At 48.5% G+C, this 25,026-nt stretch overlaps 1 protein-coding gene across 1 annotated transcript in view; it reads right to left on the reverse strand.

The window, feature by feature from the left end:
• ABCB9 (ATP binding cassette subfamily B member 9) overlaps positions 1–25,026 on the reverse strand; it is a 32,818-nt gene extending 7,792 nt beyond the window's left edge. The window contains exons 1-9 of the mRNA XM_044990274.1: positions 24,941–25,026; positions 16,327–17,031; positions 15,915–16,029; positions 14,638–14,768; positions 13,195–13,400; positions 10,606–10,803; positions 5,717–5,845; positions 3,264–3,452; positions 430–603 (exon numbers count right to left, since the gene is read on the reverse strand). Of these exons, the coding sequence (XP_044846209.1) occupies positions 430–603; positions 3,264–3,452; positions 5,717–5,845; positions 10,606–10,803; positions 13,195–13,400; positions 14,638–14,768; positions 15,915–16,029; positions 16,327–16,951 (1,767 nt within the window). The 5' untranslated portion in view covers positions 16,952–17,031; positions 24,941–25,026. The remainder of the gene's footprint in view (positions 1–429; positions 604–3,263; positions 3,453–5,716; positions 5,846–10,605; positions 10,804–13,194; positions 13,401–14,637; positions 14,769–15,914; positions 16,030–16,326; positions 17,032–24,940) is intronic.

The raw sequence follows: 25,026 nt of genomic DNA on the forward strand, positions 1-25,026 counted from the left end.
TCATATACATCACAGGGGTGTTGGAAGATTTAACTAATTAATATTTGTAAAGTGCATGGAGATCCTTGGCCAGAAGGTGCTGTAGAAGTGCAAAGTATTTAAAAAAACCTGGTTTATACTAGAATGTTTAAAAACACCCAATCACAGACATGGTTCTACTTGTCTTAGGTTGAACTAGTCGAAACAAGGACAATTTGGGGTGAAATTTTTTTGGGGGAAAAAGTGCATTTCTTCCTCTTCTTCCTCCCCACTCCCCCAGCAAACAAATGGATTTTTTTTTTAACCAGCTCTAGTCTCAGGCATTGAGGAAACATTTTAGAAAGAGCTAAATAAGAGCCCAAATTTGACCAGACAGTATCCCCTGAACGATCTAAAACGCTTTGATCCGTGGCAGATTAGAGCTATAATAGGTTTATCAGTAACTCGTACCACTGAGTGCAGGTACTTGTGATCATACATGTTAATAGGCTGCCCGTCCAGCAGGACCTGCCCATCTTGAAGAGGGTAGAAGTTCTCCAGAATATTGACGCAGGAGCTCTTCCCACTGCCCGAAGGACCCACAAGCGCAGTCACTTTGCCAGGATAGAGGGTGAAGGACACATTCTGTAAACGGAAGAGGTGAGTGAGTGATGGCCTGTGTACCCCGCCTTTTATAGCATCCATGTGTCTGAGCTGCAGGGAGTACACTAGAAAAGGCAGCTGAAACAGAGCGAACACAGTGATCAGGGTTTTCTTTAGTGCTGCTCTCCTACCACTGGGCTGATTGGCTGCCTCCAGCTTCAATGCCAGGAGATGAGCGTGTGTGAGCTCTGAGTGCTGTATGATCATCTTCCGCCTCACTCCTCCCCTCCCCCACAACAAGCAGGTGGGCCCAACATCTTTTCTTCAAACTCACCTGTTCATAGAACAGGCACGTCCAAAAGCCAGGAGAGAGACTGCAGCCCGCACCCCTTTCCTCTGCTACTCTGACCCAACTTAACTTGGAAATGATCAGTGGCCCCTCTCCAGTTCCTAGTGGTCTGGTGGCCACATCATAAAAGGCACAACCACAACTGGCAACTTTGTTGGTCGTCTCAATAGAAAAGCTGAGGGCTGAATGGGCTAGACCCGGAGGGTCAGGATTGAGGCACACTGGCACCGGGCAGCATGGGGACACTTTCTCTGCTGTCCCTGTGCTATACCTGTTCTGTGGCTCAGACTCAAAGGCTGTCAGTCCAGCAATGCCCTGGTACCCATCCCCTGATCTCACTCCTGCTCTTTTTGATTTAATGGGTGGATCCTTTTTCTGGGCCCTCCCTCCACCTGCTGGAGGTCGAACAGGCCAACAGCTTTCACTAGCACGACACAAAACAGAACACGCCTGCAGCTGCACAAACCACCACCACCGCAAATGGGCAGCTCTACATATCCTGCTCTCGGTTTCCCTCCAGTGTTATATATATAAAAACTTGGACTCTAGCTGGTTCTCCAAGACCCAACCATTACCCGTATATCCCACGCATCTGAGATCAGTACCTGGTTCGCTGTCTGCCAAGCCTCCCGAGTGACCTAGAAACATCCCTTCTGTCTCAGTGTTAAACAGCTACAAAAGGCTTTCTAGTAAGTGAGCTCACAGATGGACTTTTCCAGCTATGCAAAATCATAGGCGTGAAAGACAGGAAAAACCAAGAGGCCTGTGTGTTAAGTTGTGCAAAGTAACAAAACTCAGCCTGTTACATACACTTGTTTATGAATGTCGGCCAAAGCTGAATATGCAGCGACTGGTACAAAGTGGATGGTTTAGGTTCAGAGAACTGGGAAAATGGGTCAAAGCTCCTGGTAAAGTCACAGGTTGGCATGAGAACAAGCTGAAAGAGTCTAGAAATGGGAGGGAATGTTGACAGTTGAAATCCCCAAAACGTGTTTCAACTGGACCTTGTTTATCTGGGGGTCACTCAGTGGGAGCAGGGGAAAGGGTGGGCTGGAAGGAGCGAGTTTCACCGTCATGGCTGCCACCTGTCTCCTGGGCTCGTCGGACCTGCACTGTCCTGATCCGCAAGCCAGGCCAGAGAGGGAACCCAGGACACAGTCACCGCCGCCAGATTCAGTCGAATCCTGAACAATACATGGGGCGGGAGACGTGGGCTCCTGTTCTTACCCACTCATGTGTCCTTCCTCCCTTCCCACGTTATCGTTCCTCTTGCCTATCCTCTCCTTTGGCTTTTGTCTAATCAGAGTCTGGCTGAACTGGCCAAGACAACTCCACCTTTTGCACCACCATGACGAGCCTGTGACCAGAAAGGCAGCGAGTAGCAGTGCCTCAAACGGCCTGATGCTGATAAAAGTTTGCCAGACCTTGAGAGGCTGAGAAGTGGGTGTGCTGGGCCTGTGTCCCTTCAGCAGCCAGTGAAAGTCAGCACCTGAGTCAGAAACTGCCTTTTCTCTCTTTGCTGTTCTTTTCCGTCCCTTTGTCTGTCTGTGGGGGTCTTATTTAGTCTTCATGGAAACAGGCCTGGACTTCAATAACAGCAGCAGCCGCAGCAATAGCTCCAAGCCACCTAAAACTAACCTCTTCTCTCTTCCCCATCAAGGGCAGAGTTAATAACATCAGCAATATCCTCTGTCAAACAGGGGCTTCTCCTATACAAAATTCTTATACAGCGCAAGTAAGGGAAAGGAAAGAAGGGGAATTATTACAACGAAAGCCTTACTTAACACTTTGCATTTCAAAGGCTTTCACTTTTTTTTCCCTTTTATTTTTCTGTGTCTTTAATAAAAGGTTAACAAACATTTAATGGTGGTTGCTACAATGGGAGTCGCCAGTGATAACGTGACTCAAGACCCTGGACCACACTTCAGTTGTAAGAGCGAACAAGGATTTCATTAACGTACGTATCCCTCGTTAGGCCCTAGACGCCCTCTCTTCACCACACCGCCGTGTGGAAGGGTTCCCCACTATCTAGTTCCCAGGGTTTTGTCCAGTCTGGTTTGAAATCTCTCCAAGAACGGGACTTCCAACATTTGGTTTCTAAGGAGGCGTTAGACAAATGAGTTAGTCGGGGACGGTGTAGGTCCTGCCTCCGTTTGCAGGGCTGGACTAGGTGACCCCTTGAGGTCCCCTCTAGTCATCCATTTCTATGATTCAATGATTATGCTGCAGCCTGCGACTGGTTAGTAATTGACCTGCTGGAGAAATATTGCACTTAACCTATTCCAGGAGGCAACGCTATCTATGGTGCTGTGTATTCAGGAAGGAAACGCTGAACACATGCCAAGACTCTCACCTGTAGGACTTGTGTTGCAGACCGGGTAGCATAGGAAAAAGTAACATTTCTGAACTCCACTTTACCCTCCACATGGTCTGGGGCCAGGGTTCCATCGTTCACCATCATCGGCTTGCGATCTATAAACTCAAACACTTTCTCAGCAGCTCCTACTCCCTGCATTAATCCGCTGTAGACGGAACCAACAGACTAAACAGAAACAGAAAACAGGCCTAGGTTACACATCTCCATGTGTCAGGGCTAGAGATAGGATCCGTTAGTAAAGAGAGAAATAATGATCATTAAAATATATCATTCTCTTGTAAATGAAATAAACATGCACTGCGTAGTCATACATTGCAATAGAAAGGAACACCCTAGCTGACAGGGCGGCAGCTAAGCCCAAACTCCCAGGGAATACCATGAACGTAGTACCGTATGCTGAGCCGCAAAAGGGTGGGGCCGTGTGTAAGGGTCTATCTCCCCTCCCACCAATACCTAATGTAGCTTTTGAGTGACCCCTCTCTGGCTGATGCTTGCAGCAGCACTGACTGCTGGTCTAAGACACACTGTATACACCTGCGATTTCAGGCTTTGGTCCAACATCCATTACACAGATGCATGCGATGGTGGAGTGACGGCTAAGGAGGTTGTAGACGGCGCGTGGGTGTGACAGTGGAAGGAAAAGGGAATGCAGGGAGGGGTCTCCCAGAAAACAAATCACCCAAACATGAATTGAAATCCTCCTGTCGTTTTCCATGTGACCAAGACAAGCAGTTCCCATAACACCCGGGATTCTGCAGCAATCCTATGAATATGGGACGGCCTCTCCCTCCTCTGAAACGCATTTTATCAGAGCCCCAGTGGGAACCCGAAGCCCACTCCCAAACCCAGGTCTGCTACGCAGCAGATGGTGGGGCAGATTAGAGTAAAACATCCCTTGAAACTCTGATACTCTTCAGCCTCCAGCACCAAGCCCCAGGCTTCAGAACAGACTGTGCAAGGAACATGCATCCCATAAGGAGGAAAGCAGACTGGAAGCAGCACTGGATCCTGCAGTCCTGTGAACAGATGGCTAGTGCCAAGAGTGCTGCTCTTCATTCCAGGGGAGGCTGGAGCACCAAGGTGATCGCTCCCGGCTAGGAGGAAGTTTGGAGCTGATCTCTTCTGCCCGGATTAGCTGAGCTAATGAGGCGAGACAACAGCAGACTTGTGCAGGCTCAGCAATCCCAGGGCCCTCTCAGACAGAATCCCATCTCGCTAATTCACTGCCAATTCAGCCATTTATAACCAATTAAATAAAAGAATCCAGCTAAGCTTTTAATGGGCCCTGAAAAGCAACAAGCAGCCTCCAAACCCTTTCATCCTTCACTCAGGAAAGCTTGCCCGGACGACATCCAGGACTCTGCCCTTCAAGCAATGGAAAGCTTTCCGCTCCACTTCCTGCAGCCGGCTGTCTCATCAGCAGATGAACTACTTCTATTATTCAGTGAGAACAATGGGATTCTCCCCACCCCGGGCTGTTCGCTGAGCGAGGCTGCCTTCTCAGCACATGGTCACGCTGGGGGCAATCAGATCTGGAGGTCAAGTCCCTGGTCTAATCTGAAGGATGTCCTACAGGAGCTAGTGCCAGCTGGTAAGGTGGCAGGAGAGGCCAGAAAACTCATAGGAATAACAAAAGCAACCAGAGGCAGATCCTCAGCTGGTGTAAACCAGCCTAGCTCCATTGGAGTCTTTGGAGCTGATTCACACCAGCTAAGGACCGGCACTCAGTGTCATCTAGGGCCTGATTCTCTTGTGTTATTATTCAATGTGAGTCATACCCAAACCTGGCCCTTCCGAATCAAAAGGGCTTTGTAAGGAGATAAGAGTGACCACACACCTACCCACTTTAAGAACTAAATGCAAAACTAATTTCTATTTACAGCTATGTCTACACTACCGCGGTCAGTCGACCTATGTTATGCAACTCCAGCTATGTGAATACCATTGCTGGAGTCGACATACCTTAGGTCGAGTTACCGCGGGGTCTACACCGCGGGGGGGTCGACGGGAGAAACTCTCCCATCAACTTACCTTACTCTTCTTGTCGAGGGGAGAGTACAGGGGTCGACTGGAGAGTGATATGCTGTCGATTTGGCGGGTCTTCACTAGACCTGCTAAATCGACTGCCGGTGGATCGAGCTCAGAGCGTCAATCCCGGCTGTAGTGTAGACATAGCCTACATAACTTTCCTATAACACCCTCCCCCACCAATCAAAACCCTATACCCTGACCCAGCTATTACTCCTATCAGCTGGGGGGGAGGGGAAATAAGAGTGACTGTCATTGTTTCCATTTTTAAATACTTGGGAGGTGATAAAATACTATGACAACGGTGACCTAGAGAGAAACAAAACACTTCTATTTCCCCTCCCACAGCTTTCCAGCCTGGGATGTGAAAACAATCTGGTGGATGCATAAGCCATACTCACCTCCATGCAATCTCCCAAGACAAATTCATAAATAATAAAAGATATCAGGTTTCCGCTGGTCATTTGCCCAGAGATCACCAGATGGCCACCATAGTAAAGGATACTGACTTGCACCACAAGAAGAGTCAGCTGGAATCAAGCACAGACACATAATCAGACAATGCAGGTTGTTTCTCGGGCTTATGCTTATTCATTCACCCAGCTATCCAGAATTCACCAGTGTATTTCTGGAGTGTCCCAACGGTGACTTGAGGTTGTGCAACAGATTGTAAATTCAAAGCAGGGACATTGATGTTGGACGAACAAAGTAGCTCAGAAGCACATGGGATCTATGGGATTTCTGACTCATCTCTTTCATTAAGAATAATGGAAGCGGTGTCTAATCCCCCTGTGCTACTCTGAAAGTCTCAACCATAAAGCATCTGATGCTCAGGGGATGGTCAGAGCAGTGGGAATTAAGTCATATTTAAAAAGAGATCTGAACTAGAGAAGGGTTGAGAACTAGGGGTCACCAAATTAAATTAATAGGCAGCAGGTTTAAAACAAACAAAAGGAAGTATTTCTTCACACAATGCACAGTCAGTCTGTGGAACTCTTTGCCAGAAGATATTGTGAAGGCCAATAGTATAACAGAGTTCAAAAAAGAACTAGATAAATTCATGGAGAATAGGTCCATCAATGGCTATTAGCCAGGATGGGCAAGGATGGTGTCCCTAGCCTCTGTTTGCCAGAAGCTGGGAATGGGCGACAGGCGATGGATCACTTGATGATTCCCTGTTCTGTTCATTCCCTCTGGGGCACCTGGCATTGGCCACTGTCAGAAGCCAGGATACGGGGCTAGATGGACCTTTGGTCTGACCCAGTCTGGCCGTTCTTATATCTTACGCAGTTTGTTTCTGGATTATGCTAGAGTTCAGGCTGGGGGTTGAATCAGTGCCAGGGTTTGGACTGGACAGGCCCAAAACCTCAAGATACCGTAACAGATACTGTCAGCATTCAAAGCAGAAAACAGGCCCTTTCTGATTTAGGGTCCAACCCAGAAGCGGGATTCAGATCTGGGAATTCAAAGCCAAATGCTCTGCTCACCTCTTGAAACGTGAAGGATTTGGGATTCTGGGCTGCCTCTAATTCAATCTGAACTGTACTGCAAGGGGCAAGGAGAAAGGAGCCATGCTGCAGGACTGTGGTGTTATGTCAGATCTTGGGAAAAACATGTAACAGCTAAACAATTGATTTGTATGGAAAATTAAAACGGGATGAACGGAATTTTAGAGATGAATATATGTAAGAGAGCGTGGGCTAAAGAGATAGGCCTGAAGCATAACTTTCCGATCCCAGTCCAAACTTCCTCAAGGATCATGGGCATTTGAACACAGCGTTTTTTTGTTTTGTTTTTGTTTTTTTGGGGGGAGGGGAGGGAACGACACTCTTCTTTAATTCGGTAACATGTTTCCTCAAGCAAGGGGCTGTAATTAAAAGCTCTGATTCTGAAAAGCCCCAAGCAATGGAAGGAAGCATGATCTTGTAGTGAAAGTACTGGCCGAGGACTCAGGAGATCTGAGTTCAATTCCTGTCTCTGCTACAGACTCCCTATGTGACCATGGGCAACTCCCTTCAATCTCCCTGTGACTCAGTCTCCAATTTTTTGCTCTGATGTTGTTTCTCTTTCGCCCACCCTTTATCTTATCTATTGAGATTGCAAACTCTCACTGTGTGAGTAGCCAGTGCCAACTACAATTCAACCTTGATCCCAGCTGGGACCTCTAGGTGCTGCTGTGATACTAATGCAACAACAAAAAATAACAGTTTGCAGATCCCATTAACCTCCCTGGGAGCTGCAGTGGTTCAGCACCTCTCTGTCCTCAAGTTAGTGTCGACGACTCACAAATCACAGAAGCGTAGGACTGGAAGGGACCTCGAGAAGTCATCCAGTCCAGTCCCCTGCACTCAAGGCAGGACTATGTAATAAGTAGACCAACACAATTAAAACAAAGAACTAACCTAAACCATGACTCGCCTTAGAACGGGTTTCCCTGACCAGATTAAATGCCCCATTTGGGGCCAAAGGGGAATATTTGAGCAGAGTTTTCACCTAGCCAAAAATGCTAGCTTTTCACTTCAGACTGAAGATGCCAGGAGAAGCCCATTTTCTCTATGCCCACGGTAGGCAAAGCTGTTATTAACATTGCTGGCATTGAAGCAGAGGAAGCCATGGGACCAGAAATCTGCCTGCATGTGGTTAAAGAAAAAATAAATAAAAACACGTAGGAGCATAGGCATGGTCAGCAGTGGTTTACATTAAGGGGTCAGATGAGAGGCTGGAGTATATGGAAATTAACGAGCAACACACTAGTACCCACATGGTTCCACCATGCAGCACCCTGCAGCTGTTTGTTTCAAGGGCACTTAAGGTCAACCCTGAAATCCAGAAAGTACATGTAAAGTTCAGTGCAAACATTGGCACTGGAATGTACATGGAGCTCTGGCCTGGGGCCTAATATGCTAGACTAAGTTATAAATCACAATGGAATTGCTTAAGCGTATTTCAGTGATGAATCCTGGTCATGTGCCACCTGAGGCATGTTGCACATATGCTAAGAAGTGCTGCCTTAAAGCCTGATCCAACTCTTACTTGATGTCAAAGGCAGTTTTTCCCCTGACTTCGGTGGGAGTTGGATCAGACCCTTGAAAGAGAACTGAAAAATAAAGGTGCTTTGCATTTATCTAGCATTCTTCATTCCAGGTTCTCAGGTGCAATCATAGACTATCAGGGTTGGAAGGGACCTCAGGAGATCATCTAGTCCAACCCCCTGCTCAAAGGGGGACCAATCCCCAGACAGATTTTTACCCTAGTTCCCTAAATGGCCCCCTCAAGGATTGAACTCACAACTGTAGGTTTAACAGGCCAATGCTCAAAGCACTGAGCTATCCCCCCCCCCCCAAATATGGAGATATACCCAGCTCATAGAATTGGAAGGGACCCTGAAAGGTCATCAGGTCCAAGGTCCTTCACTAGCAGGACCAAGTACTGATTTTGTCCCAGATCCTTAAGTGGCCCCCTCAAGGATTGAACTCACAACCCTGGGTTTAGCAGGCCAATGCTCAAACCACTGAGCTATCCCTCCCCCCTCAATGGGTCCATGATTTGCCCAAAGTCACATGAGTGAGTAGCAGAGTGTGGAGTACAGAACATATGAATCCTGACTCATCTACTCTTCCACTGGCCCCATGTCAGGCCGGCCCCCGAGCTCCTGGCCCAGGAGGCTCGCCCCCGGCCCCTCCCCTGCTGTCCTCCGTTCCCTGCAGCCTCAGCTCACTCGCTCGCTCTGCTGCTGGCGCAGTGCTCTGGGCGGCGGGGCTGTGAGCTTCTGGGGCAGCTCAGCTACAGAGCCCGGCCTGACATGGTCTCTGTGCTGCACGGTGGCGACAGGGTGGCTGGCTCCAGCAGAGTGGCGTGGCTGTAGCGCCCAGCCACCGGTGCTCCACGCAGTGCGGGCAGGGAGCTGGGGGGGCTGGAGAGAGGACAGGGGAGTTTGGGGTGGTGGTCAGGGGGCAGGGGTGTGGATAGGGGTTGGGGCAGGCAGAGGGCAGGGAATAGGGGTGTTGAATGGGGGCAGGAGTTCCAGGGGGCAGTCAGGAAGGAGGGGGGGTTGGATGGGGCAGAAGGGGGCAGTCAGGGGACAGGGAGAAGTGGTGGTTGGATGGGGCAGGTTTCCCAGGAGGGCCATCAGGAATGAGAGGAGGGGTTGGATGGGGCGATGGGGGCCCTGGGGCAGTCAGGAGCCAGAGAGCGGAGGTGTGTGGATGGGGCAGGGGTCCCAGAGGGGCCATCAGGGAACAGGGGGGGTTGGATGGGGCAGGAGTCCGGGGAGGGGCAGATAGAAGGTGGGGGCTGGGGCACAACCCCCTTCCCTAACCAGCCCTCCATACAAATTTACAAAACCTGATGAGGCCCTCAGGCCAAAAAGTTTGCCCACTCCTGGGCTAAGAGGTCACAGTTAGCCAGTGAAAGCTGTTGACTACAAAGCCATGAATAAAACCATTCTACAAGCCAAACATAATGAAAACAAATTCCTCTTTTATTCATCCACCAAGACCTGAGCTCAGGATTCTGCACTTCCCTGAGAAAGAGGTCGTTGGAGCTGTGCTAAATGTGGCAGTTTCATTTTGGACAGGTCGTCTCCATTTCCTGAGCCACCGCGGGTTCACACTGTGAGCTTTGCTTTGGATGATCCCAAAAACTCCAATTCAAAATGGTCTAGTTTGGCATCCAAACCATGAGAAACCACAAATCTCGCAGGGCTTTGGTAGAATGTCATGAGTCACCCCAGAGTTGGTTCACAAACCTTTCAACAAAGGAATTTAGTGGAACCAGGTCAGTTGTGTGCAATTTTGCACTACTTTGGTTACCAGGAGAAGACCTGAAATCGAGGCTTGGCTGGCAACAAAGTGCCTTTCCAAAAAGAAACTACACTGAAAATGGTTTTGTCAGTTTCTGAGCAGCAGATCAAATCGCATAAACTTTGTTTTATAGCTTGGGATACCAAAAACTAGCTGGCCTAAGTACATAATGCAATAACGTGCACACACTGCTTCAAATGCCCTTGACTGAGCTGAATTATAGTGCTACTTACTACAGGAAATTGCCTCTTGGATGACACTGTTCAAAATCCTTAACAGAAATGTATATTTGTTTGGAGCGTTAAAAATAAGGCACAGGGCATAGTGAGCAGACTTTACAGTTTGTGTCTCTTGTTAAACTCCCCACCCCAAGGCTTTTATGTACAATGTATTACAAAGTTCATAAAGCAGAGAACGAGCAGTAACCCCTCCCAGCCCTCAGTATCATCCCAGTGACAACAGGTGGCTCATAGAAACAAGGCACGTACCCCACTGGACCACACATAGTACGTATAGGCCAGGGCTTCCTTTTTGTTCAGTTTGTACACTTGCTGCAGTTTCTCCCAATAGACATTTGCTTCCATGTCCTCACTTGCAAAGCTGCGCACAGTCTTCATGGCCGAAATGGTTTCTTCTGCTGTGTTGTTGGCCTTCGCCAAAGCATTCTGAACCTCCTTGGAGAGCTTCTGCAGTGAACAAGGGAAATAAGGGAAAGCAGGACTGTACTTCCCAGAGGGTGCTATTGTTCCGTTTCGTTGTGCGCTCCCCCCCAAGGATGCACCGCACACCCGATGGAAAGGGATTTGGAGACCATTGGTCATGTCACTGTCCCTTTGTCCCTGGGCTGGTATGCCAGCCTAGAGGACTGAATCCCACAGAGGGGTTGTGGGAGGACAGGACTGAGAGCCAGAGTCCTGCCACTGGGTCTGACAGACTCCTTCAGAGGCTCTGGGCCAATCACTATTATTCTTTGTGTATGATGATAGAGTTTAGAGCCCGAAGTCAAGACCCGGGTCCATTGTGCTAGGCACTGTACATACAACACACACACACACACACACACACACACACACAGTTCCTATCCCAAAGAGCTTACAGTGTAAATAGACAAGACAGACAAAAGGAGGAGACAGGATGTGCTATTATCCCCATGTCACAGATGAGGAACTGAAGCACGGAGAAACTAAGTGACTGGCCCAAGGTCGCATAGGAAGTGTGCGGCAGAGCCAGGAAATGAACACACTTCTGTGTTCTGGGATCTCTAAGCACATTGGGACAGCCAGCAGCTGCCCGTGACAGAAGCCACGAAGGGGTTCTCCAGGTCAGAACCTAGGACTGGGGGGCACAATCTGGTGTCTGTGCATGTCCACACTCTGAACAGGCAACGGCAATATGCAAACCTCCCCCACTTGCCAATTACACACTTCTAGCAAGAATAATCTTGAGGAGAGGGCTGAGAATCCGTACAGGGGAGCCACAGCTGGCCAGAATCCAGGCACGGCACCTCTGCTTTTACAGCATGTGCATGTCACACGGGCGGCACTACGCACACAGGCAGGATTTGCCCCACGGCACTGACGTTGAGAGCGATCACGCTCTCAAAGCACGGCACACAGCCTGTGGGCTGGACTGATTCACGTGCTCCACCCAACGGAAGTGCGGGCATGTCACTTCAGAGAGGAGTCTCGCCCAGGAGTCGGAGAGAGCAGCGCAATACGAGGCTCCTTATGAACAATGAGACTCAGCCAGGTGCGCACACCCCCCAACCGGTATTACAGGTTAGGACAATGGAGCTGGCACAGCTGTAGACTCAGAGGAGGAGATGTATTAGATCACCCCAGCGCTCTCTCGGGGACCAGGGCGGGATTCCACATTTTCTGTTGTTTTGTCCTTTTTCTAACAGTCCCAAGCAATGAGGATTCCACTGTTTCCACAGACTAACAGAGCTCACATTGGGACTAAAAAGAGACAGGAATAGGGAAAGCACTGTGTATTGCACACACAAACACGGGGGGGGGGGAAGAGGGGAAGAACAAATTAGACAGACACCTTGCCCTGTAAAGAACACATTCCTTTGATATCCCCAAGATCATGCTACTAAAGGGACTGTAATTCCATTCGATTGGTTAACAGAGAAATCCAGCATCAAGACAGAAGGTCTTTTGAACACTGAGCAAACATCTGTTTGTTTAATCTTACGAGACGAGACCAATGGCACACGCAGCCAGCACTTCCACTGGGACAAGAAAAGCCTCACAGGTCTGATTTAGAGATTTGGGGAGAACAGGTGTGGCCAGGAGGAGCGGCACAATCCAGTTTGGGGAAGTGACTCATTCCAGAAAGTGGTGGGTGAGACTCGAGCCAGCCACAATGAGACTGATGGATCAGGGGGCTGTGACCAGCTAAAGCTCATTGTGGGGATTTGTATTAACTGCGAGTTCTAACCCGCTCTTTCCATGTTAGCAGCAAACGAAGGGAAACACCTCTGGTCTGGTTAAACTCTCTGTCTTGGTGGATCTGCAGAACTGATCACTGGCCACTTCAGACAGAAAGGAGCGATAAACAGGGAACCAAGATTGGGAACTGGCCTGTGGAAAGCTTGTGGTGCCACAGTATCCTAAAGATTCCTCACCACATACTTTGGAACCCACGTTTTTCTAGACGATCACTCTGGGTGCTCAAGAGCTACAGCCAATGTTGCTCTCTGGACGGCCAGCAGGGGGTAGTACAACAGCACAGATTGCACCCTCCCCTGCTCATATGCAGCATCCCTGATGTATGCGGTATCCTTCCCTGAACTCCACCAAGCCATCCTGACTCCTGGGAGCTGAAGCAGGCCTTAGGCACAAGCAAAGCAAGGGAATGTTTGGGGTCCTGTGCTGCCACCACAGCTCACAGGCTGGCCTGCTCTCTTCTCCTGGCAGCCGGACTGGAGGGGAGACAGTTCATTTGCTGCTCACCCCCAATCTCCATGAGAAGCAGCCCACAGCTAGGTCACTTGGCCCATGGAAGAGTCCTGCTTTGGGGGGAGACAGAGGGACTCGGCATACATTAAAGATGCAAGCAATCTGCCTTACCTTGTAATATTTCCCATAGAGGTCAGACACCAGCATGATGATGGGGAAGCCCATGAAGGTCACCAGAGAGAGCTGCCAGGACAGGCTGAACATGAAGACGATCACACCCGTCGCCTTCACCATGTTGCGCAGGAAGATGTTAATGTTCTGGGAAACTAGGTCGCTCACGATCGTTGTGTCCGAGGTCAGCCTGGAGATGATGTCCCCTGCAAGGCAAAGGAGAGTGGAGGGAGAGCTCCGATCTGTCAGTGCTTCAGGAATCACAGCCCCCATCTCCGTACCAGCACAGGCAGGTAGTGATTGCATGTGCCATGAGCCAAACTGGAGGGTCATGGGGAACCAAGAATGACATGTGCCCAGATCAGGGGCTCAGGGGATGCAGCCATTCATGATGGGCCACAGAACCTTTCAGATCTAGGCTCCCAGTTCAAATCCAGGCCAGGTCAGGAGTGACTGGAAGCTGTGACTGTACCACCCACTGGCAGGTCAGTGGGTGGCAGGAAACGAGTTTGGCAGGTCTCGGTCAAGGTGAGACCACCACAAAATCTACCACCACAATCAGGCTCCTTGCTGGCAATCTCAGCAGAGCCCAAGTACTGAACGGGCCACGGAGACTGAACCACCCTCACATCCTGCAAGACAGGGCAGGGGCACATTGCTGGGTACAGGTGTATGTAGGAGGTTTGCCTGCTGCTGAATGTACCTACATCCTCCAGGGCTGTCACTCAGTTCACATGAACATTTGTTATTTAACAACCACAGGTTATGTATTGTAGGGAGGGCACCCGCCCAGGGTAGAGAAGCCAAAACACACAGACTAGTGACCAGCCCAGCAGCTTCCTGCAAACACCAGCTGCCAAGACCTGCTTGGGACTTCTCTGCATGTCCTAAAGCCCAACTGGGCAAAGCACTAGACAGATGCATTGCAGGGCCCGATCCGGCACTGGCTCCTTGGGTTCGAAACAGGGCTGCTGCAATCTGGATCTGTATAAGTTCCCCCTCTCCCCCAAGTCCTGTAGCAGTTCTTAAGGAATCCCCTGAGCCCCCGTCTTCCACTAGTGACCACTGAGATGCGGAGAGGCAGAGAGCCAAAGCTTTTGCGGTATCTTTCGGCCATGCTGAATGTTACAGTCAGAAACTATGGATAAACTGGGGACTCTGATCTCCAGAAGGAGCAACCAAGCACCTCCCTTCACTTTAGATTGCAGGATTGATATGGAATTCCCTTAGCCCGTGAATCTGACAGACACTGTTAGCAGGTACTTGGAAATCAGTGCATTAGTGTTTCAGGTCAATCACTTACTCAGACTGAATTCTCATATCTTGAGAAACAAAGGAAATGTGGCATCCCGAGCACACTTGCCTCCCAGAGAGCATCATCACGCGAGGATTAGGCCGGACTGCGGAAAGAGAGACTGATCTCATGGATGGAGAGAAACCAACCTGTGCGATTCTCATCAAAGAAACTTGTCTCCTGAGCGACCAGTGACTTGAAGAGGCAGTTGCGGAGTCGAATATTCAGCCTGGCAAATATGAGCGTAAAAACGCCACCCCGGATACCTGCGGCAAATGAGCTAATTGCAGATAAGAGACGTTATATAACAATGTGCACAAAATCCACTCCTTAGCACAACATACAAGCCCCATCAGACCCAAGACAGACATATCGAAACAGGGGCCAATGATAATACTTTGTACTGAAAGCGCCTTTCATCCCAGGATCTCAAAGAGCTGCTCGGACAACTAGCCTGACAACACCCCACCCCCGAGATGGATCTCGTTATCCCCACTTTACAGATTGGGAAAACTCACACACAAGTGCGAAAGTGGCATGGCCAAGTCAGTGGCAGAGTCTCAGGTATGTGCTATCACTACTAGACAACGCTTCCACTGCATATTAACACCATGCGTCCGGTTTTAGACAACACCCAAGTGTCAGGAGTAGAAACAAGAGAAACTTTTGTTACAAAACCCAGAATCAGGCTGGTACAAACTAATCTTAAACATAACAAAAAAAACCCTTTCAGTTGAGCCCTGGTCCCTTTCACAGTTTCAGATGGAAACCATGGAAAACTTCATGTCATTATAGTGGCAAGCAGGATGCACATGGCCATTCAGTCCGGGGCTCATTCGCCCCAGAATGCCAAGTGACTTAGGGACACAAAGCTGCGGTAACCAAAACCAACCTACAAGCTGGCATGACATCTGGTCCCTCTGCAAACTGCATCTGCCAGTTTTGTGCAGCTGTCACCAGGGAAGAGTCAGAGATGGGCCAAAGCTTTGCCTCTGAATCTCCTTGTCCTCCGCAAGGATGTTTGAAAGATAAAACTAAACCAAGTGTTTAGGATGTTTCTTTCCCTACTCCCTCTTGAGTCTGTAAATACTGTAACAAAGTCATGGCCATCTAAGGCTTCACGGTTGTCATTCTGCTGCCACACTGTGGGCACTCAGAACTGCGCAGCAAGAGCAGGGATTACCTACATCTTATGGGTTCACATGGACACATCCCTGCCACCTGAGCTAAAGGAGAACTGCTGTTAGCAGCTTCGCACCTGAAACACACAGCTGAGTGAGCAGTTCCTAATCCATCGAGCAGAGGTTCATATAACCACTAGCCAGTTCAGGACAATACTATGGAAGAAGGTTTAAACCTCAACATAATAAACTTCTTATAACTGAGGCACGAATAATCTATCTATCTATCTATCTATCGCAGTTACCTTCCTATAGCAAGAAGCGACATAATCACCACTGCGGTGGAAAACTGATCCATGCTTTTTTGGATGACTATTCCATCAATCGCCAAGCCAGTGTAATAAGGAAGGAATGTTTCTCCTGTATGGGAGAAGCATAAGAGACGGTGGATTAGAACAAGAGGCAGGGTTTCAAACACAGAGCTATTGGGTAAAGCAAATGTTAGCAGTGGAGTTTAATTGGTTTCTGGGAACAGTAATATCTTTGAAGGTGTTTCTGGCCATGATAATCTAGGTGTGAGGCAAAGATTAAAAGGTTGTTTAAGCCCAATATTTAGATTTCATCAGGGTGGACAGGTGTGATTTTTATAGAACTGATCTGAATAGAAAATATGGAATTTTGATCTTGGCAATGTCCCTTTAAACTCCGTTCACTCACCCAAAGCAGCAACCAGGAGGAAGAAAGTGGCTATTCCGAGGAAGATAGCATCTGGTTTGGTGTAAGACAGCAGCTTATGGATAGTGGCTCGTGACGCCTCTTCCCTCTTTTCCTGCACAGTAACAGGGCTGGGGTCACATATCTCCTCTGCTTCCGCCCTGGACTCCGAACTGACCCCCAAGGCTTCTCTGGAGGATGTGACGGAAGACAGCAGCTGCCACAGGCAGAAAGTTGCAGCCAGCGACATGTACGTCCATGCAAACAAACTCCAAAACCAGGGGTCCCTAATGGTCTTCCTGACCTCCGAGTAGAGCAGCAGTTTGACCAGGGCGTAAATGCCCACTAGCAGGCAGACCACGGTGATGAAGGTCTGGGATGCTTTCAGGCGCTTGGGGCCAGAGGTTGAGTTCTTGGCAACCCCAATGGCAGCGCCGAGAAGCAAGCAGCTCCTGTACAGACATGCCCCCCACACATCCAACATGGAATTAAAGACATTGAAGTGCTTCAGATCCTGGACAATGTCCTTGCCGCTACGGTTGTGCACGTACAGCAGCGTGGTCACCAGCACGTCCACGCCGGTGAACGCCAGAGTGCAAGCCACAGCCTTCCAGACTCTCATCTTCATCCGACTCTGGGGTGAGGTAGATTGCAGTTTGAGGCTGAGAAACCCCTAGTTCAAGGTAAAAGCCTCCATGTTAGTCCTTCCTGGGATGGGGAAAGGAACAACACAAGAAGATCAGTGACCTTTATGAAGTGGCAGAGAGGGAGACCGAGCGCTGTGGAGCACTGCGGTTTAGTTTAATGTGAGAGCTCTGGTTCTGCCGGAGGCCAATTCCCTGCCATCCCCTCCCAGATCAGGATACCCTGGGGCGCTGGCAGAAGGGGTGCCCACAGCTGTACAACATGCCTTCATGCAGGCCTGAGTTTGAGCCTGCTTTTCAGGCTGACCCTACGGTTCCAATTTTTAGGGCCGGGAATTATTTCTAGGCTACAGGTAGCATCATGGGGTGTTTTCAGCTACTCTCTTCAATGCTGGACCAGCCCAATTCTCAGCACCACGGTGTTAACAATAGGCTCCAGGAGGTCCCCAGAACATGATGTCAAGCAAATTGTTTTGAAATGTCTCTGCGATGTCTCTCCGTTGCCGCCACTGTGTGGTAAAGGGAAACCATCAAGGAGGACAGGCTCCAAGCTGGCATGCACCATCCCTACCCCCAGAACTTATATTTATTCATGTTTCTTGGATGGATCAGGTCCCTGAAGCCAGAGCGGCTGCAGGCTAAGACCCAGGTGACAACCAGCTCTCCGAACACATGGTGGGTGTGCGATAGGGAGTGTCCCCCAGGCCTCTGCTGCGAGCTCCCCACTGCGAGCCAACAAGAGAGAAAGGGCCGGGTCTTTGTGCCTGCACGAAAAGAGCTCTTGAATATGATTCAAAAGGGATTTGCCGCAAGAGACAGAAGCAGGTGGCAGAGGTTAGAAATCAGATGGATGGACCCCAGTTTCTAGACTCTGAAAAAACAGCTCGCTCCACCAGGGCTGGTTAAAGTGTAAGGTGTGTCCAAGTGGGAACGCAGCAGCCAACAAAAGCAAAGGTAGAAAAACTGCTCGAGGGCGCCAGCAGCCCAATAGACTATTTAAGCAAGGAGGAGGGCACTTCCTGGCGGGCAGAAGAATAAATAATACCTAGTTTTTATCTGGCGCTTTTTATCTCACTCCTACTTTCCAAAGGAAGGAATGGAACATTATCCCCATTTACAGGTGGTCACTCAGGCCAAAAATATTTCCTTCCCTTGGTTATTAAGATGATGATTGTTTGGTTTTTTTTAAAAAGTGAACAGTACAGAGTTTAAGCGTAGAAGTTTCTGGTTATCAGGGAATAACGTACAGATTATCAAGGGGTGCAAAATTCGGTTTAAGATTGGATGGCGTGGGGAATACATAATCTGCAATATCCCTGAGTCAAAGTACAGACAATGAGATATGAGGGTCTGTTGCTCATATGAGGGCTAGGTTCAGGTGTGGAGTATAATGAGTGGATACGATGATGAGGATGGATTGACCCTCATTTGGTGAGATTTAACGTTCAGTGAGCTTATGGTTCCAGTTCATATGGCAGTACATTAGATTCAAACCAGGCAGCACCTGAAAAGTCTATTTTACTCTTCACTACAGATGCTGTGTTTACTCTTGGCACTTCTCAATGAAAATAAACCGGTCAGTTCCGGTGTCCCTCCGCTCCCCTCATCAGTTTCATTCCCTGAGTGTCCTGCACGACCCCAACCTGCTGTCTGTTCGGGTTGCAAAAACCACCAGATCCCGACAAAACTAAGTTTTCATAGACAGCAAATGAACTAGTTAAAAGATAGTTCAAATGCAAACTTTCAAGAGAAAGAAAACCTAAAGCCTGGAGCTCAAGGAACAGCTGGTGATGCTGAAAGCCATGTGCTCTGTTCTGATCGTCGGGCCTGCAAATTTACCCTAATTGTGAGCTCACACATGAAAGTACGTGAAAGGTCATCAGACGTCACAGTAACTTATAATAACAAATGTTAATGGAAAGAGGTATGAAAGGGAGACAAAAAGATTGAATTATTCTAAACAAAAAGGCCATGTTGATATAATCCCATGACACCGTTGAAATCATGCTTGGTAAAGACAGAAGATGTGGAACCAAAAATTAATGAGTCAAGACTGGTGTGTCCAATATTAGGCCTAACTGGTGGACAAAATAATGAAGGGCTGGGCTACTCCACCCACCACTTCTTCTGGGAGTCTTTAAAGAAAGAGGCTTGGGGCGGGGGAGATAGAGAAGAACAGACGGCATCTACTGGAGTGAGCTTCACCATCACGGCTGCCACCCTCACCATGCCCTGGAACCCCAGTCCTTCTTGGCCTTGATCCTGAGAGATGTCCTGCCCAGACTGGGCCAAGAAGAGGAGCCCAAATAAGACTCCAACTCTGCCAGTTCCAGCTGAATCCCAGATACCACCTGGGATGAAATGGGATCGGACTTTACCAGCAACAGCTTCAGCCCATCTCAGCTCACTAGTTCTCTTTCCCCCAAAAGGCCAGTTATTACCATCTTTAATATCATCTAAGAGACTGTCAAGCAAGGGCCTTTTCCTTCTAAAAACTCTCTCCAGCTAAAGGGAAAGGGAACCAACAAGGTTGTTAAAATGAACGTCTGACTGAATGCTTCTCATTTCAAATGCTTCAACCGTTTTTCCTTCTTTTCCGTATCTTTACTGAAAGGTTATAAAATGTAATGGCCTGTTTGCCATGGTGCTAATCAGGCTGAGGTCTCTCCATCCCAAACCCCGAACTTGGTTTAACGCTGTTTAATACTGATTATATTATAATATTATAGGATATTATAATACTGGTTATATTAACACCTTTGGCCCATTCATTCTCTATCTAATTAATACAAAAGCTGTAAACACAGCCCCTCGTTAAATGCCAGCATGTTCCTGACCCCAGAGGTCCTTATTTATTTTCATTATAAACCCTACAAATACTTTATTTGCCCTTTGAATTTTGTAAAGTAACAACCTTCTCACTTCAACGCCTCTGTCTGTTCCTATGGAGTCGGAATAGTGGGACAGAACCGGTCCTTCCCTAGCAGTTGGAGACCTGGACCAATAGGACTGAGCGCTCCAGCGTGTGTTCTGACATACTCTGGAGCTGGCCACTGGAGGCCAGGCTTGGTTTAGGGATGAATTAGCTCAGTACCTTTCGTACGAAAGCCTGTGGATGAAGGAAAGTTTTGGCTATTAAGCACCATCTACTATTAAGGTTGCCTGTTCATAAAATCATTGGAGTCTGGAGCAACAGAACAAAAATACCAAACGCCTCAAGAGCCGCAAACCCTCTGTTTACTTTTCAGTCTAAAATCTAAAAGGTGGCCTAAAATGTTGCTAAATCCCAATTCCTTCCAGGCAAAGATGAAATTCGTTTTTATGTAACAAATTTCAAAACCCTTGAAGTTTCTGTCAGAGCTTTTCTATTGAAAATTCTGATCCTACGGTGGCAAACCAGTCCTCTCTCGCCCTTTCTACAAAGGAACAAAATAGGCAATCAAGTGCCTGAAATACAGGATTTCAAATAATCAAGAGAGCAGGCAGTTTTAATCACCACTGTCCATAAAGGACACACTCCACAGTCTAAAAAACACAAGAAAGAAGATCAAATTACTCTCCCCTGCTGTGCAATACAAAATGGGGCAGAAGAAGGTAGAAGAAAGAGGCTTCTCCCCCAAGACTAGGCAATGAGAAACCCAAAGCTCAGACCCCAAAGACAGAGCGATATTAACAAGAAGTAGGTGTTAGGGATACTCTGCCTTAAAATGTGGATTTATCCAAGCACCGTGTGCCATGTTCAATTTAACACAAAAGTCACTGCATGTAACCGACAACACAGGGCTAGCTCTGGGCTGCCACTTCAAGGGTGTGTTACTCAGTTGATAGGACTCCTAACAACTTGGGGTCCATTTTTCAAATCTCACTGCACAAATGTGCATCACTGCACTTTCCCGGGGTCCTGTTAGTGCGGTGCAATTGATTGATCCAAAGACACGTATTGGCTCATGCTGTTGCACAACAATAAACATTCAGGGTCCGATTTTCAAGGGAGCTCAGCATCCAACAGCTCCCATGTAGGCACCTAAATCAGTAGCCAGAATTTCAAAGAGAACATTCATTAGGGGGCCTAAATAGGAGCGTCACACTTCTGAAATTCTGGCCCACGGGAACCAGCTTTCAGTAACCATGTGGCTCCCCCTACTGGATCTGCAGGAAAAGCATCCTAATGGCTTTCTAGCTTAACCACCATTGGAGTCCTCGGCTCAAGAGAACTAGCTCCAATCTGTGCCTACCTCATCCCAATGCAGGCTCTGTACCAGTCTGTGTCCAGAGCTAACACTAGGCGAGGGAGAGAACAGGAATGATCAATCACCAGCCAGCAGACGAGGAATTTCAAATTGCACGTCCTCCCATGTGGAGGGGCCCTGACCACCAGGGGGGCCTCTGGACACTAGAACACAAATAAATAATGAAGAGTAAATGCTGTTACCAGGTGGGTAGAATAAGGAACCTCACAAGAGGTAGCATGACCATGCCCCGGGTTAGAGTAATCAGTGACTTGACTGACACCGCTGAAGGCACTGTTTGTGTGAGAACCTTCTCCTGTACAGCTCTTGCTGGGGTCACTGAAATTAGGTCCCTTCTGCGGTCCAAATAGGCTGGGGCAAATCTTTCCTCCAGTGAAAGGTGCCTGTGCCCTTTAAGGCCCATGCGGAACAGACAGGGCCCTTTGTACTGGAGGCCTCAGCCAACGTCATGGTTTATCATCATCATCATCTATTATTCACAAAATAATTCTCTAACAGCTTATACAGCCGGGGAAATTGACCAGGAGAGCTACACCAGAATAGTTATTAATGACTGGAATAATAGTTATTCCGCTTTAGCTGTGTTGGTCAATTTTCTCGGGTAGACAAGCACCGAGAGGGGCGTTTTTCTCAAAGGCACAAGGGAGAATTAAGCACCCAATTCCCTGGGGGCAGTGAGGGGAAGTTGGGCACCTAACTGCCCTTTGTGCCTTTGAAAATCTCCCCCTAATTTATCCGATGTGTAGATCGCTGTCCGCTACACGTGCAGTGAAGGTCCCATGCCTGCTGCCAGGGTCTGTTCCCGCAGGAACCGCTAACGATCCAGCCACCTAGAGCTGGAACGAGCAGAACAACTTCCAAATACCCCGGTGCCGGATCTCCGTCTGCAGGGAAGGGCTCTGAACCCACCCAGACATTGACAGATGAGTAACCCCAACACCAGCTCCACTTAATTGGTCTCTTGCTCTGTCTGGGCTTTGCCTCTTTTTGGTGCTAGCTGGTCTCAGGAGCCCTACATCTCTCTCTAATCCTGGCCATCTCCCTGGCTCAGCTCCCCAGGGCAAAGGCCTTTGGCACAAGCTTGGCATCATCAGCCTCTCAGGCTGGAACCCACCCAAAACCTCACCCCACCCCATCCCCAGTAAGGAGGATCTGGAATTCAAAGGGAGCCCAATAGAGACACTATTGTAACACACGTGAACCCTGGAGAATGGAGGATTTCTAGTTCCTTTACAAATGTCTCTTATATTTTCCTGGGCAAAAAAGGCTGATTATGATCAAAGCAATAAATGCTGTTTGTCTTTCCACCGCCATTCAAATCTGCATTACACCCCAAATTGCTGCAGGGCTTCCTACAGGGGACAGCACCAAGGGCAAGCAACGAAGAAGAAAGCAAGCAGATGAAGGTCTGTGTGTGAAAACCGGAGGACATAGGAGAATGAAGCTTCCAGCACCAGGAATGGAGTGGCTGTTTCATGGCAGGATTGTAACTCAGTGGAGAAAGGGCACCAGAAGCTCCAGTCAAAAAACCAAAGATTTCTAATTAAGAACTCAGCCACAGACTCCCCTGTGTCCCGAATAACATTCCAGACTAGAACTGGACTGACACGTTATCTGTGGCATCCAATAGCATCTGGACTCCCTGTGTCACAGGTACAGGGTGCAGCTCCACTAGATTGGAACCTTGTTTATTTGAAATAGTATTTAAACTATCAAAAGTGACTGAATGTCCAGATCCTATTAGTTGCATCGGAGGCTTTACTATAGAAGATTTCCCAGTGTCTGTGCATTAAAACCACCTATTACTCTAAGGCAGTCAAAAAAAACAAACACAAGCACATTTTAGTGCTTGTGAAGGATGTTGGATTGACAGTGCCTCCATCCGGCAGCTATGCAAACTGCTCCCCACTGCCCCACCAATGTGCTCCAGCCCCGCAGGGTGAGGAGGGGGGATTCAGAATCCATGCACTGCTGAGCACTTGGCCTTTCTGTTGAGAGCATCCTCGGGGTGCCAGTTAGTGCCAGCTGTAATGAGGAAACCTGTCAATTAGAGGAATTGGACTGAGACCCACAATCTCATTTCCTACAGGACTCTAGAACAACCATCCACAGATAAGGACTTTTGGTGACAGTCTGTGCTTGTTTCAAATTAGTGACAAATCCTAAGGCTAAAACCCTTCCTATCCCCTCATCCATTCCTTTGGCCACTTACAAACTCCATCTGATGCAAAGTTTTATAAATGCGATTTCTAACAAGCGTCTCATCAGACTCAAGGAAAAGAGACTATAGCAGATTAAGGAAAAGGCACTAGACTTTTGGCTAATGTGATAGAAATTAGAAACAATTACCGTCTATTTGAGCTTGCTTAGTCAAATCAAAAGAGGAAAACAATTGTAACAAATGAATTGCTTGATACACCACATTAAACAGGTCTCAGTAAAACACAGCTTTGACTTGCACATCCGTTTTTGAACTCTACTATTATGATGCAGCTGTTACTGTAGTAAAAGGAATATAATTTGTGTTACTCTTTAGTTAAAAAAAAAAAAGAGTTTATAAAAACCTATATGATCAACAATGAGCCCTCTGCAGAATTTTGTTTTGGCTAGAGCCTCAATGGTGCTTAGTATCATAATTCTAGTTCATGTTCCATTAATAGTTATTTCACGGTTATAGAAGACTTTCCAAATGCGAAATTAGATGTACTGGTGTCATTGTTGTTGCTGTTACTCCCTTTATGCAACTGTCACCAAGTGACCTGACCACCATGTAGTGAACTCAAAGTGGGGTGTCTACATGTATTGTTTTGTTGCAATGTTAACGTGTGTGTGTGGGGGGGTGGTTGTCTAAGGGGGACCAGACCAGACCAAATAAATACAATTGACAAGCTACACAACACTCAGCACTTATTGCAAACGGGCAAGCACAAGGGGCCCGATTCTGATCTGGCTTCTGACCCTGACCTGCGTTACACCTGATTTGCATCATATACACAGGGGTTCCGTTCTGCGGTTAGTGCGTAAAGCGAAAACCTCATATAGTCAAAATTACATTGAGTTGAATGGCAGGTGGAATCACCCGCACTACAGAAACAGTATTTAAATTGTTATTTTTCTTTTTTTTTCTCTTCTTTTTTTTGCCGACCACGTAAAGCTGAAATTGCGCATGTTAAATGCGCATAAGATGCAACAGACCTGTAAAAGGAGGGCAGGATCAGACCCAGGAGGACCCACCCACCCTCCTTCTCACTCATTCTGAAAGCGGCCAGGGTGTCCGAGCTCGATTTTTGCCAGCGTCTGCTGGCGCAGATCAAAGTCCCCAGCTGTGCTGGGGGAAAGGGAATTAATTGCATGTTGCCAGCTGCCCCGCAGATGCCAGCTAGGGTGACCAGACAGCAAGTGTGAAAAATCGGGATGGGGGTGGAAGGGTAATAGCCTGGAGCCTGTATAAGAAAAAGCCCCAAAATCGGGACTGTCCCTATAAAATCGGGGCATCTGGTCACCCTAACGCCAGCCTGGTTTGATCTCTCCAAACACACCGTCACCCTCCGGGTCCTGCGTCAACAACCAGCGAGACTCTGCGCCTCCTGCAGCCGGGGGAGCCCCAAACTCAGCGACCCCCCCCCGGGCCCCGGCGCAGCGACGGAGCAGGTGCCGCGAGCGGAGCTGCCCCTGCAGACGGGGTCCCAGACCGGGCGCTGCAGCGGCGGCGGCGGCTCTTACCTGGCCGGCGGCGGCAGGAGACTCGGATCATTGCGGAGCCGCCCGGCCCCCGGCCCTGCAGGACAAGGTCGGAAGTGGGAGGAGCC

The sequence above is a fragment of the Mauremys mutica genome, chromosome 16 (assembly GCF_020497125.1).
Source record: "Mauremys mutica isolate MM-2020 ecotype Southern chromosome 16, ASM2049712v1, whole genome shotgun sequence".
NCBI classification, from domain to species: domain Eukaryota; kingdom Metazoa; phylum Chordata; order Testudines; family Geoemydidae; genus Mauremys; species Mauremys mutica.